Below are 14,936 nucleotides of genomic sequence, written 5' to 3'. Positions count from 1 at the left end.
GATTAATTTCATTCTGAAACCGAGATTAATTGGATGAGTAGCGAACGACTCGTAATATCGAATTTAGGAAAAGAGTTTGAAGTCTTGTCTACAATCTAAAATCCATTGCGTTCTCCTCCCTTCTAGTAAGAAAAACTTTGTCATTACTTATCACACAAGAATGAAAAATTCGAAAAACAGTTGACTCACGATTATCCGGGGAGGGCACGGATTAACCGCAGTTTAAATTAAAATTAAAACCAATTTAGAAAGTTTGTTGTAAAAGTTAGGACTTTTGAAAAGAAAGGTATAAATAGAACACTGACATATTATTTAACGTATTAAAATAAATCAATTGTTGCTAAAATCTAAAGTTTACGACAACAGAATATTATTACTATCCACTAAAATCATTTCTTTAAATTTGTGTTAAATTTAAAATAAAACTCTTTTTTTTAACAGTAAATCTTTAAAAAATTAAGTAATGTATTTCCGTAAATAAACTTATATATTTGTTACAGTTTCGCGTTTCCTTTCAATTTTTACCTGGGATTTTGATTACTCGGAAAATAAATTTCCAAGGCAACCCGGATAACGCGGAGTCTACCGTACGTCAGACTAGGTCTTGCGCTCATACTCACACGAAGCTTAGTCAAACAGTTGACAACCACAGTCAGCCAATCGCAACAATGCAGTTCAGAAAACAACAATGTGACACAACGACAGGATCCCAATGCTGGTAGCGAAGTATGCTGTACATTGAAATCCCGCGGGTTTTATTGTCAGAATAAACAAGCGAAAAAACAAAAGTTGACCTACATTCGAAATTATATTGTTATCTTAATAGAGATAAATATAATTTATTTGTAAGCACTCTAAATGTCAAAAACATATCAAGACAGCATTTTCCACAAATGACAAGTTTTTGCAATTTAACGACTTATCTTTCTTAACTTCCTGTCATTTCACTGTAATATATCAACTTTTAACGTTCTAATTGCCATATTTTGTAACTTAGAACTTCCTTTGTTTCTTTTTTCTATCAGTATGATCTTGGTAAATTAGCACTTAAAATGTCCCCAGCTTTCTTGTTATTAAATTAACAAAAAATAAAAAAAACTTAGAGTTTTCCCCTAGCCTTTGCGTGCAGACCGACTCTGGGGGGCCCACCCACCCGGGGGCCCACCCACCCGGAGTCCTTTTCCGGGGTTATAACGCGGCCGGGGTGTGATGCTGACCACTCACCCCCATCTAGCGGCGAGGTCAGGAATGAGTACGAGCTATACTACCTCTCCCCCCAAGCGCCTACATGGCGTATAGTGGGACGCTTTTTTATTACATTAAAACACGAAATCTGGAGAACACGTGTATTGGTGCAAGCGATTGTCTAGAATAACAACCAGGCTGAAGGGTCATGTCAAAAGGAAACGAATATGCATTTTTGATTTTGGTTAAAATTCTTAAAAAAAATTTAAGCACCCTATCTGCATGCAAAAATGCCTTATGTGCTTTTTAACCAGAAATCCTTATTTTACAATGATACTTCCAGTTTTGTGTGTAGATCACGAGGGCCTGTTAAAGGTAGAACGGGGTTGGAATGCTGGTGGTTAGACACGTGTTACACAGTCACTATCAAGTTCTGACTTCAAATAGATGAGGTTTTCCACGTGTTCCAAACTGAAGTTATGCCCGCGTTATATTTCTTTATGTTAGCGAGGACAGACACCGCGAACTTTATATGCTGATTTCTTAAAAGGTTGAAAAAAATATATATATATATATATATATATATATATATATATATATATATATATATATACCTGGTCCTTGTGGTTGTGAAGACAATTCCTGCAACTCGGAAACAAAACATGACAGAAGACAGGTGACGGAAATAATGTTGCTTGTTCCGACAATGAGATCACAGGAACAAAGACAGGAACCACAAAAAAAAGTGTTCCGAATTTAGAGTCGTGGTGACGACAGAGAATGACCACCAAAATTAACACTGAAGATAGACGGCAAGAACTTCTGATTAAAACATTATCATCCATATCACTATCCTAAAACGTCATTTTGATATCTCGATGTACATTCACGCATAAAATAACGAATGATTCGTATACAACTTTCGAACTAATTCTCATTTTGTGGCTACAAAAACATAGATCAGTGACTATACATCACAATTACCTCTGACTACAAAACATTATGATATTTTTCTACAAACAATAAATGACTTCTTTGTTCATACGGAATTTGATCGAATCTGCACGTTTAATTCGAAATTGTATATTATGTCCTCCTGGCACACATAGACATGTCTAGCTACAAAACTTATATCCATTCTTACATAGAACAGCGAATGATTTATAGCCTGCTGATTGGGAATTTCAAATATATTTGCATTTTGTGGGTTACAAAATTATAGACGAAGTAAATGTCTGATGTTAATGATCTTGGAAACAAATGCACGATATGTTTACGTCTGAAATGGAACGCTCGAATGTAAATTACAGCAATTTAATCTAATCTGCATAATATGATATGAAATTAATGGACAAAGTGTGTACTATTATCCAAAAGTGTAATTACAGTCGGACATTAAAAATATTAGCCATGTAATACAACAGGTATTTTCAAGGCCAGCATTTAGTCACCTTCTCAATACGATAGGCCTCCAACGATGTCAGATAAGTTACCTTACAAATGACATCATTTCTGTCTAACGTTAGTATCTTCCTGTTGAATTGTAGTGATAATGTCAACAGAAAGGAAATGTGCATGTCTGCGTTGTTGTATATTTTGTTAAGAAACGTAATAGAATTTATCTAAACACATGACCTGAAGGTCGTACTTCATGGACTAGTACTTAGCGTGCTCGCCGATAGACCCTGGGTTCAAACCCGGTCGAGGTCGATGGATTTTTAAAGGTCATAAAAATCCGTAGCACAACTTCCTTAAGGGATGTAAAACCGGCATGTAAAAGAATCTTATGAGCATGAACGGGATGTTTCATAATCAAAATTCAGCGGCCATTTCTCAACCCAAGTCTCTCCTGATTCACTACCAGATTGCTCTAGCAGACAAATCAGGATTGAGTAGAAATTGTGCAGAGGCAGTGGGCTTGTCACTCACTATTTAATAAATGCACATTTCAAAGAAAAAGAAATCTCCCACACGGGAGGAGTCCAAGAAAAGAACATGACCTGAAATATTTCAATATAGAAGCCTCAGAAGATAGCATTAGAGCCCCAAATTCTGTAAGTAAATAATACATAACCAAGAGGTAAATGAATAACAAGCTTGGAAAGTGTATTCTACGAGTTCTTTGCTATATGCATTTCAAGACAATGAGAACTTGATGGACAGTTCCAAACGATCGCAGCACTTCAATGTCTGCCTCTCGATTTTCCTCATCCGTCGTTCTGTTATCAACGCGCACAGAAAATTCAAAAGTATAATTTTGAGGTCATGGAAAATAGCACAACCTCCACATCAAATTTAATCCAAATCCGTCCAGTGGTTCTCGAGTTGAATCGACTGGACGGATGGACAAACAGACAAATATGAGCAGTACATAACGTTGTTTTGCTACGCACTTCATTTAAAGAACGCATAATTAGGGCCTTCATTCAGATACTATTTGAGCAAACAAATTAAGGGAGATGAGACGCGTGGGATATGAGAAGACGTAGGAAATGCGTACATTTTAATTTTAAAACCTCAAGAAGTAATGACAGGGTCTGGCGTAGGATAGAAACTGGTGAAGAATTCTTATGTATACGGTCATGAACCTCAGAGCTTCATAAAAAAATGGAAAATTCTTTACCAGCTGAGCGACTATGCTGTAAAGATAGTCCCTGAACCATCGAATTAATTATTTGCGTAAACGCATAAGAAACAACAGGCTTTATAGTAGGTTGGACGCCGACACTACTAGACACTACACAAGACTCTTGGTCAATTGTAAATAAATTAACATATTAGGCATATACAAATAGTGGCGTATCAATATTAATAGATCTTCAAGGGTTCTGAAAGATATACAGTGTGTCCACAAAGTCCCTCAGAGGTTTTGAAAAATTGTGGCGCGCAAACAAATTGAGCTAGTCACATGCGGTATGCGGCAGATTACAGTGAAACTCTGTAAGTTTCTTACTGAATTCGGTAGACTTCGACGTGGGCTCCCTTGGTAGCACGGAGAACGTCCAGACGATATTCGAACTCCTGCCATGTCCTGTGGAGCATGTCCGCTGGAATAGCCGAGATCGCAGTCCTGATACGGGTCTTCACGTCAAGTCCGTTAACTGGTGTTCGGAACACAATGCTCTTGACATAACCCCACAGGAAAAAATCCAGTGGTGTTATGTCTGGTGAACGTGGAGGCCAAGGCATTGGACCGACTCAGTTTCAGCATGTCCAGGTGTTCATGTTGATCGTCTGCTCTTGAAAAAAGAAGGCTCCAATAACCTGGTCATTCATTACACCACACTACACGTTCACTTTCGGACTATCGCGTATGTGCTCTCAAACAACATGTGGGTTTTCAGTGCCCCATATGCGCACATTATGCCTGTGAACTTTACCCGAGACATTAAATGTTGCCTCGTCCGTGAACATGATTCTTTTCAAGAAGTCCAAATCAAGGTCAATGCAGTCGAGCATTTCTTCTGCGAAATGTTGACGTGCTATGCCATCACCAGGTTTCAACTGTTGCACTAACTGAACATTGTATGCACATAACCTCGACCTCTTATGAAGCACTTTGTGTACCGTTGAACGTGGGCGTAACAATTTACGCGAAGCTCGCCGTGTGGATTTTGTAGGGCTTCGTACGAACGATTCACGGATTCTTTCCACACATTCATCGCTTACACTCGGTCTGCCACTTTTCTTGCGATCATGGACGCTACCAGTTTCTAGGAAACGCCGTTGCCAGTCTCTTATTGCATTGTCACTCGGAGGTTGCTTATTCAACTGTGTGCGGTAATTTCATTGAGTCTGGGTGACTGATTTTGTCTCAAAAAGCCATCCCACACAACGCGCGCGTTCATGCACAGCAGCAATTTCACAAACAACTGACTGAGAAACGTAAAGATGGCCGCTTATGCCATCTGTTAGGGAGAGAGAGAGAGAGAAAAAAAAAATCCAGAGTTTCACTGTAATCTGCCGCAAACCGCATGTGACTAGCTCAATTTGTTTGCGAGCTACAATTTTTCAAAACCCCGAAGGGAATTTGTGGACACACTGTATTACTTTAAGGTCATTGCCATAAAAGAACTCCTATGATCACGTTAAAAATATATTTATCTATATGATAAACTGCGGTGATAATATCCACAGGAAAGTCATGTATTTCCTTTATTCTACGTATTTTAAAATTTATGAGGCACAGAAAAACAACTACTTTACGAATATATAAACGACTGTCCTAAGGAATTCACAAAGGAGACGCAGAAGAGTCCCAGGTCACGTAAGTAGCCTACACATAATTAAGTACTAAGGGCCTACATTGCTCGTACTCCTCAAATACTATTAGGGCGGACGAATTAAGGGACAGGAAGTGGATTATGGCATGGGAAGACGTAAGAAATGCATGCATTTTAATTAGAAATAAGACAGGATAGGCGCACTAGCAGCGCAACAAAGGAACGGACTGGTCACCCAGCAACCCTGAGGATGAAAACAGAGATGGTTCTCGAAACGTTGGCAGCAAATTTGGTTTGTTCATGTGGAATCTGAGAATCTTATTTTTGGCCTGTGAACCTGTGACGTTTTTTAAAGAAATTCTTCATGTTTCCAAGAAAGATGTACACACAATGCTGTTGTTTGTATTGGATGTGAGTATACATTTTTGGGGAATTCTGACTGTACGTATATAATTCATAACGATGACGATACTACTAATATTACTACTACTAATAATAAAAATAATAATGTTCTGAAGCATAATATTTACTTTGGGTAGCACTCCACTTTAACATTCATTATCGCAGCGTTTTGCCCAAAGAGTGTATATAAAGGTTTCGTGTCGTTATCAGAATAAACAGCTTACACCAGGTGGCCTTTGTAACGAAGACGGGTGGCGTATCCCTTGAGCTAGAAACTCCTTTTTGAATTATTACTTTGGTTTAGCGGCATATTTCAAAGATTAAACCCCTATGCCCTTCTCTTGTATTATGAAATGATTCATTTATGTTTCCCTGCGTAATGTGTGGGATAGAGAAGTGAGACGCGGAGGAAAATGGAATGTCCGTAACAACAATTAATGTAGGTCTGATAACGCAGTTTCTCTCTGTGTGAAACATGCAGGTCCACATATGCGTTCAGTATACTCAATAAATGACGAAAATATAAAATTAAGAACGTTTATATTATTACAGGAACTGCAATTAAGATGTATCTTATCATCCTTCTTGGCGTAGTCGGCAAATTGGCGTTGGTTTCCGGTGAATGCGATCTTGGTACTCCAAAACTGCAGAATGTTGATTGGAATGAAGTAAGTACTGACACACATGAACTATATAATTTTAACCGTCACACAAATATTATATTGGACATTATAAACAATTTTATCACAACAAGTATCGGCTCAAATTGACAATCAACAGGTGATTAATGAACGTAATGCAAAAATAATTTAAGATTTAAAGTCTGAAGAATGCTGTCTTCTGGGTTGTTGCGCCGTGTAGTCTGGTATAAGTTTACCGACGTTTCAGAGGTCCTTAATGCCTCCTTCATCAGGGAGATTGCGATGATGGAGGCAGCAAGGACCTCTGAAACGTCGGTAAACTCCTACCGTCTACACGGCACAGCAACCCAGAAGACAGCCATCAATAATTATTATGTTAAGACTCACCAATATACACCACAGCTGTGTTCCCCAGAAGATGACTGTAGGCAGTGTCATTAAATTTACTTCAGCCACCGACATCTGAGCTCGCTCCGTTAACTCCCCCCACAAATTCCATCGTCGCACTAATCAAAGTGCAACAAGAAAACTATCGGTTTAGACAGGATTTGTGTGTCTCAGTCTCTCTAATGATCTTACAGTTGACAGGTCACTGGTACTGGCTTTGTCACACATCGAATAATGCAGAAGACAATTTTGACTGTGTTCGTACCGACTTCATCAAGATAACCAGCAGCAAAATGTTTATTCCTACCCTAGCATATGATAAGAGGTGAGTTTACAACATTAAGTAATTGAATTAACTCGTTTAGGGATTTCTATTCTTTGCTTAATTACGTGAAATTCACTGTCTCGTGATACAAGTGCTTTGGCACGGACGCCTCTGAGAGGCCTTTTCACTGATATCTTAAATATAAATAATTAGTACGAGAATCTCTCATTCCGTTAATGATGACTGGAACATGAAAGTCTATGAACTTGGAGAAACACTTTTATCCGTGTAACAGAAAGCCCTATTATCGAATTCTAACTTCCACGTTCATGTGGCTCGCAATTTAAAATAACCGGAATAGAAGTTTAAAATAAATACACATCAATTCAGATTTAAATACATCCAATCCTCTATTTGACTTCCATAATCATGTTAATGGGAAACGTGGCTACAAGCGAAAAAGATTATGAAAACTGAGACATTTACCACAAGCATAAATACTTGACATTGATTTCCATACTCCAAAAATTATGAATATAAATTATAACAAAATACCACATAACACAAACTAGTTTAAAATATATGAATACATTTATATCTTTAATTTTTACAGGTTACCTTCGTAGTGTATTATATTTTGTTACTAAACATTTATTTCGTTCTGAAATTAGAACAAGCTGTAATTTGTAAAACTGTTATTTCGGGCTTTATCCATCGTCTAGACCACGGATTCTCGAATCTTTACAGACGTGGCCCCACATTCGCCCCTTATAAATCACTGAAATTTTATTAAACGCCGCTGCAGTTTATTACAAATGCTATAAAATTAGGCATACTTCTGTAAATTTATTCACGCATTCTTCAATAGTTTTCTTTAATTTCAATAACATGGGTCATTAGATGTAGGATTTAAGGTTTTCTCGGCGGTGAATTTGAAGATGGCTGTCTTCTGGGTAGTTGCGCCGTGTAGTCTGGTAGACGTTTACCGACGTTTCAGAGGTCCTTGCGACTCATCGCACTGATAATGGAGGCAGCAAAGAACTTTGAAACGTCGCTAAACTTCTACCACACTATATGGCTCAACAACCTAGAAGACTCCCATCTTCAGTGGGTCATTACGTTAATTCATTCATTTTGTGAAGATTAACATCTTTCCTTCTACGTGTTAATCAGTATGACGCGTAATATTTCTTCGTTTTACTGTCTTAACAAACGCCTAAGTTTCAAGTCGCTCACAGTGACAAATACTGACGATAACAAAACGTGTTTTCTGACGTCAGATATGTAATTTTCATCCTACAAGATAATACAGCGTTGTAAAAATTGTACGAGGGCGGCTGGCCCCCTGGTTGGTCCATGTACGAGCCTAATTCGAACAGACAGCCCCAACATTCTAGGCTTTTGTCCTTCTCTCGCCTAAAACGCAAGTACAACCAATTAACTGTGGTTTTAATGAAACCTAGACGATGGTAAATTACAAAAACAAAAACATTTGTACCCAAGTTATTGCGCAATCACAAGAAACATTCAAACTTCAAACGAGTTACAAAATATTATTCAGGGTTTCTTTTGAGTCGGTCAACCTTAAAATATTCCCTTGATAATGGAGGCGGAATTGGTCTACGAAACGTTGGGTTAGTGTCCACAACTGACACGGCTTGTTGTTCGAGGTAATACTGATTTCGGTATTGTACATCTCTCACTCTCTGTTACGGTTTGTGGGAGAATACGAGTTGCTGTAGGTACTGTATATTTTGCAATAAAGCTGTCCGTCCGTACTCTCATTATTGTAAGCATCTCAATTACAGTAAATCTAGGATACTTTGCCAGTCAATTATACGATTCGAGATTCTGACCGTTTATAATATAAACATTTTGTAGTATTTTATAGGTTAATGAACTGAATGTTCTTTTTCGAATCTAACAGCAAACAGCGTGAAGTTACAATCAATGGAGAAGCTTCTAACTTTAGAACAAACGGATACTTTGATAACAACAGCACAAATTGTAAGTACGAACTGAAGGGTCCAGTTACATTTTATTCAGGAAACAATACCAAACACTTTCGCGAAGAAAGTAAACTGTGTCATTTAAGGCTGGGGCCACACGACCGTACAAATTTCGTCTGTTGTAACGCGCATCGTGACGTCCGTCATAAAATTATGATATGTAAGTACAGACAATACTATTTTTTTCTTTCTAAATCCTTTCAATCTGCCACGGTAATTGGCGGTCGTGTTGTGTTCTCACCTACGTCCGTTGCAACGGACGTACTTTGTATGGTCGTGTGGCCCCAGCCTAAGTTCTCTCTGAAGCCAGTTTGAATGAATTAAGGACTGTCCAAATATCTACTTCACTTCCTTATTGGCTTACGGTGTTTATAATAAATTTCGCCACAGGTGATCCGTTGATTAATGCTGAAATACTGAAATATTACCTATTAATTCTGAGAACCATACGAAACCCTTAACATATCCTTTGTGCAAAATTTTGATATCGGAAGTTAAAATAAGTTACCACTGTGCTATAAAAAACCACTACCTAAACATCTTTTCTGGCGCCAAGACTGAAACACAAAAAAAAATATCGAGCAATATACACAATTTTCCATTTAAAAAGTAAATATACCCATAACAAAAATGCTCATAATGAACAACTTCTCAAGTAACAGTACGGTCAAGTATGCCCATAGTTGATAATTCTGTTAAAGGCAATTATTTAGTAATGTGTGTACCTGCTTGCAATACTACGTTAGTAACATTTTAAATAATTGGCAATGTCGATTTAATCAAATTTCCTCACATATACAAACTTTACGCCCTCAAGTCACCTAGAAATCTAAATGCGGTCTCAGGTATGTGCAAGGTTAATATATCTTGCCCCTTTTTTTAAAATTCCAAGAACAAAGGAACAGGTCAGTTCACGGTCGGATTCGATTGGTCTGTATTGTTTTTCGGATTTAACTTTGTTTACTGCAACATACAGAAATATTTTCTGTCACTTGAACAAATTTTTACTTTTCATTCCTGCAGCGCTTTGGACTGGCAGATACCTTCTGTTGGCAATCGAGCAAGACAGTTACTTCATAATGACGTCTTGCTCAAAGCAGGGAGAAAATAGTAAGTATACTTCTTGATGATTACTTTATTCAGAGACTCGATGCTTCAGCATTAAATACAGAGACGTTGAGTCCTTACAGCATCACAGCGCAAAAGAACATCCTCGTATTCACAGATAAGATAACTTCAGATCCCACACGTATATCTCTTGCTACACATACACTAGGCTATAAAAGGCTGAGCATTTACTTTTTTAAACATTTCTACCCCATCTGTCCCTGCATAACATTCCTTGACGTTCTGGCACTTAACTTCCTGCTGATAAGGACGGTACACCACAGCCGTCCCTGTATCGGCGCCTACCCTCAGGCATCTTGTGTGTTTTTCGACTCAGACAAACTCTTTAATAGGCCTGTTTATTATTTGTGAAGACATCAGTTCCTGAAAATATAAATTTTTAACATTTGTCTGCCACCAAACCCTTGACGCTGAGAGTGGGATACTCTATAAAGTATCTTTTCAAAAATTTTATACGCTCTTCTCCCTTCCCCTCGCTTGCTATATGCCGTATCCACCTAACCTTCAATGCTTTAAAAAAACATAAGAAACAAATCATCATGTTCATAGTTACGTCAACTAGTCACTTTATCGCCTTTTATTCAGTCAAAATGTACCTGTATCAAGTTATTTGAGAAGTCACAAACTCATATGCATTAATTTGTTTAATTCGTTCACTTATTGAAACACTGTTTTCATAGTTATTTATTTTCATGTGTTCATTTGTATTTTTAAACAAGAAAGCTCAGGCGGATTGGACGACCGGGTTTCAATTCCTGGCATGGCCAAGAATTCCTCCCCATGTCCAGAACGGCTCATAAACCCTCCCAAGCTCCTGTCAAACGGCAACCTGGAGGAGGGTGTAAAGCGACCGGAACTCGCAGATGACTGTCGACAGTAAACAGATGAAGAACGTGTGGCGTCACTCCCTCCAACATGAACTTCAATTTCATTTCTTTATCTGTGTTTCTATCGTTTATTAGTCAGCCAAATCTTCTAAGCAGAATATTTACAACACGTAATCTGTTTGCAGGAAATGCTTACATCGGGTTTCGAAAACGGAGTCCTGATGAAGCGACATTGGAAAAAGCGTTTAAAGCCTTCAACGAAACCGGCCTAGCTGCCATTCAGATTGTGAAATGGAGTGCGGACCATTGCTAACTTTGGGAGCGCACGAACACAATGGAAACATTTGTACTGCACATTGTTTTTTGGTGTAGGGTGTAAGGGGTAACATCTTCTGTTGAAAGCATTGTTCAAAAGGCAGATTTTTACAGATATGGATCGTTTGTAAAAATATAGGTTTCTGAGTCCAATTCAACATATAAACTGAGGCCACACAAAAAGTTCCATTTAAAAGTTGCATTATTAATGAGTACCCAATACTTAAATACGGCACCATGTAGTGTGGAATGTGTCACTGATGTTTCGAATAACCTTACTGTCTCCATCTTCAAGGTACAGTGGCTATCAAATGGCTCCTGCTGATGCTTGTAAAGCAGGCCACACGTCGTTGTTACGTGTTTAATTTGCTTCTACATGATGCCATCATTCGGAAACAGAACACTTTCAATTGAAACCTAAGAGGTTCGATATATTTCATAACAACTTGTTCATACATGCATCCTTCCTGTTCTATCACTGATGAAATCAATTACAAATTAGTAAATGTCTGCTACACATCTGTGTCTGTTTACTTTAAGATGATACATTTTCAAAGCAAATTTTATTAAGGCCTGTCCTCACCTCATTCCTCTTCACGTAACATTTTAAGTATTTAGAAGTAACTCTTAAGTTTGGAGATGTGTTTCAACTTAGCGCACTCAGCTGAAGCGTCCAACTTAAGAACACAACGCATTTTGAACTTCTGTGCCCACAAGGTCACATTTTTTCTTGGAGTATACAGCTTTATGAGTGTACAACAATCTTCTAAATTCCAGCCACATTTTAATCGATTGAAATCGACCGAAATTCTAAAAAAAACTCATGCTATAAGAGCCAGTAAACGAGACAATTGACTGAAAGAGCGCGCTTTCGTGCAAACGAGGCTATGGTGGGGTCTGGAGGAGTCTGCTGTATCTCGCGGAACGAAAGCAGAGTCTATCAATATTAAATAGATTTTCAAGGGATCTGTAGGATATACTTCTGTTTTATGAAATACATTAAACTCTATTGCATATACCCCTCCAATTCCATATAACCGATAACAGTCAAATACTGACCTCAGCAGAAAAGACCTAAATCGTGCGACATATGTTTGCTAAAAAATATTAACGTATGACACTTGTATGTGCATTGAGCGGCCACCTTTAGTTTTCGTAGGCTATCGGGAACTGAGTCAAAACGCATAAAACATCGACGGGCCTCAAATTTCACATGTGTTCTTAGATTTACAATTCTGTATTTATTACTCTCGGTTTCATGGTCACATTACGAAAGTGAATTTCTGTATGGAGACAGATCTTGAAGAAATGCTGAATGCTGTATGTTAGTAACTTAAAATTACAAAGGCGGCTGCGATGCGAAACTTTGATATTTTGTTTAACAAATCAGGCAAACTGAACAAGCATCAATTTAAACCACTTATATTCTCCCTACATTGAAGTGAAAAGATACTGTCGGATGAACGTAGACTTCTCAGGATACGCTCCTAGCAACCTAGAACCTCAAATCATGCATCGTAAAATTCAGTTTCAACGACTCACGTCTAGTAAATAAGAATTCGGTTATAACGAGATCCAAGAGACACAGGAAAAGTGCTCGTTATAACCGTTACTCGTTATAACCGTTATTGTAACTTTTGCTGACACTCACTTCATTGGTTAGTTTGCCGGGCAGTTTTCCTCCCTAGGTCTTCTGATAATCTATAATATAAGAAAAGAAAGGATTAAGAGACTTGCACCCACATCGTAGGTCATACTCGGTTCAAACGACGTAGCTGTGTAGCGGAATCATTCTGCCCTCCCCGCCTAGGGTAACCATTTTGGATCACAATACATTTGCCCTGATACCTGAGAGCCCCTTTAGGCCCTCGGCACCCCCGCCACGCAGAGTCTGCGGGGATTTCCGCCAAACCACTGGAACTAGGAATTTGTTCTTCCTGAGTACCGTACCGCACTAAGTGAGTTCTGAGAAAGGAAATCGAAACTACACGCCCTGAATGTAGACTAAAATATCGTAGAAGGGTTAGTGATTGCTATCCGCGGGGATTTGAAATAAGAAATATTTGGATGTCATAAACGGACAAAGCGATAATAGATCTTAGTCCCTCGTACGGAATTTCAACAACTGCTCGTTACACCCGTGAAGTTCTTTAACCGTGAAATGTTTCTCATAAAATACATAATTTCCAGCCAACGCTTCTCTGTTTGCTCGCAATAGCCGAGATCTCGTTATAAATGAGTTCAACTCTAATACGTAGACGTCAACATAATTCATATGTCATTGCAATTTCGAATTCATGTGACAAATAATAATTTCTTTACGTATGTGTCTGTGTTTTCAGTGTAATATTCTTTATATTTCATGGATTATAACAAATAATATTTTAAAAATAAACAGAAAAATTATTATTTTGGTTTTGAGGTTGTATATTCCTTACCTAAAAGTTGCATGTTCAAAATATCGCAATCATGTTAGCTGATAACCCGTCGGAGATTGAATATGAATTTCTCCTGATCAAGAAATCTAAGTTTTACTAGGTAAATTCTGCCAGACTACACGGCTCAACAACCCTGAAGACAGCCAACTTCCAAGTTTTACTCTTACAACGAAACAATTCATCGTTCCTATTGGAAATCCACTGCCCTGTACTGTCGCTTTACTCCTGAAAAACAAAATAATTAGCCTGCAGTGACTTATGAGGGTTTACTTATTTAATCTGTGGGTCTGCATTTCGTGAAGAACCTTGGTCGCCTCACACATGAAAAGCTGTTCGTTTAATGTGTAGACAACTTATGGGACTCCTTGCATAGGGAATCAGCCCGTCGCAAGGTCTCGACCTACACAGATCAGCATAAGATAAATATGAAAAAGAACTTCATGCCTCGAGCAGACGTCGAACCCATGATCCCAGTAACCGTTTAAAGGGGCTTAAATAATAACAAACAACATATTTTGTTCAGTATAATTAGTAGAACTTTAGAGACGATTTCAGAAATGGAATGTATAATGCTTCACTACCGATGGTGATAAATTTCTAATTTTCTTATAAATATAAAGGATAGCAAACTCTCACAATGTCATGTCAAAAATTTTGTTAATTTTATAATTATACTCATGGTATATGTTAAAAAGCAATATCCTTGACTTCTTTGATATTCATTTAACAGTGTTCATGTTCAGAAACTACGTTTGAAGAGAATATCCTTGAGTCCTCTGATATGTATTTATCAGTAAGGCTAAACAGAGGCATTTTTATCTTTTTCGATAACATGGAAGAATTGTGCTGTTCTCTAACAAGTCAGACATTCTGTCTACGAGAATTTGTAACACGCACTTATTTGTAGGGTATAAACTTTTGTAATGAACAAATAAAACTATTTAAAACATGTAATGTATATTTTCCTAATTAACTCAACATAGCCATAGAGTATTTCAATTGAAATTTTATTTTGAAGGTAAAAAGTATTAAATTTCTCAAAAACTGTTTGTGGAGTCTGAGACGTTGGCCTTGTGCCACTTGGTCGCTGTAACCGTGGGTTCGAATTCCAATCAA

General features: G+C 37.9%; 2 protein-coding genes across 6 annotated transcripts in view; one reads left to right on the top strand and one right to left on the bottom strand.

The window, feature by feature from the left end:
• LOC110840944 (allergen Per a 4) overlaps window positions 1-14,936 on the bottom strand; it is a 168,062-nt gene that overhangs the window by 10,799 nt on the left and 142,327 nt on the right. The window contains exon 1 of one of the 5 annotated variants that reach the window (XM_087358620.1): window positions 13,034-13,063. The exons of 2 other annotated variants lie outside the window; for them this stretch is intronic. The gene's annotated coding sequence lies outside the window, so the exon portion shown is untranslated. Of the gene's footprint in view, window positions 1-591; window positions 771-13,033; window positions 13,064-14,936 lie in introns of those variants that run through there. 2 more of the 5 variants (XM_022086259.2, XM_087358615.1) reach the window with 2 other exon arrangements.
• On the top strand, window positions 5,379-11,901 carry LOC147874882 (uncharacterized). The gene is made up of 6 exons (XM_087358694.1): window positions 5,379-5,452; window positions 6,363-6,478; window positions 7,033-7,163; window positions 9,031-9,110; window positions 10,136-10,222; window positions 11,253-11,901. Exons 2-6 carry the CDS (start codon window positions 6,377-6,379, stop codon window positions 11,378-11,380), a joined length of 528 nt encoding a protein of 175 aa, XP_087214820.1. The 5' UTR covers window positions 5,379-5,452; window positions 6,363-6,376; the 3' UTR covers window positions 11,381-11,901.

The sequence above is a fragment of the Zootermopsis nevadensis genome, unplaced genomic scaffold, assembly GCF_977971745.1.
Source record: "Zootermopsis nevadensis isolate Lab colony 2312 unplaced genomic scaffold, Znev_1.0 Znev_ptg000003l, whole genome shotgun sequence".
In the NCBI taxonomy this organism is placed as follows: domain Eukaryota; kingdom Metazoa; phylum Arthropoda; class Insecta; order Blattodea; family Termopsidae; genus Zootermopsis; species Zootermopsis nevadensis.
This window is presented reverse-complemented; position numbering and strand designations above follow the sequence as displayed.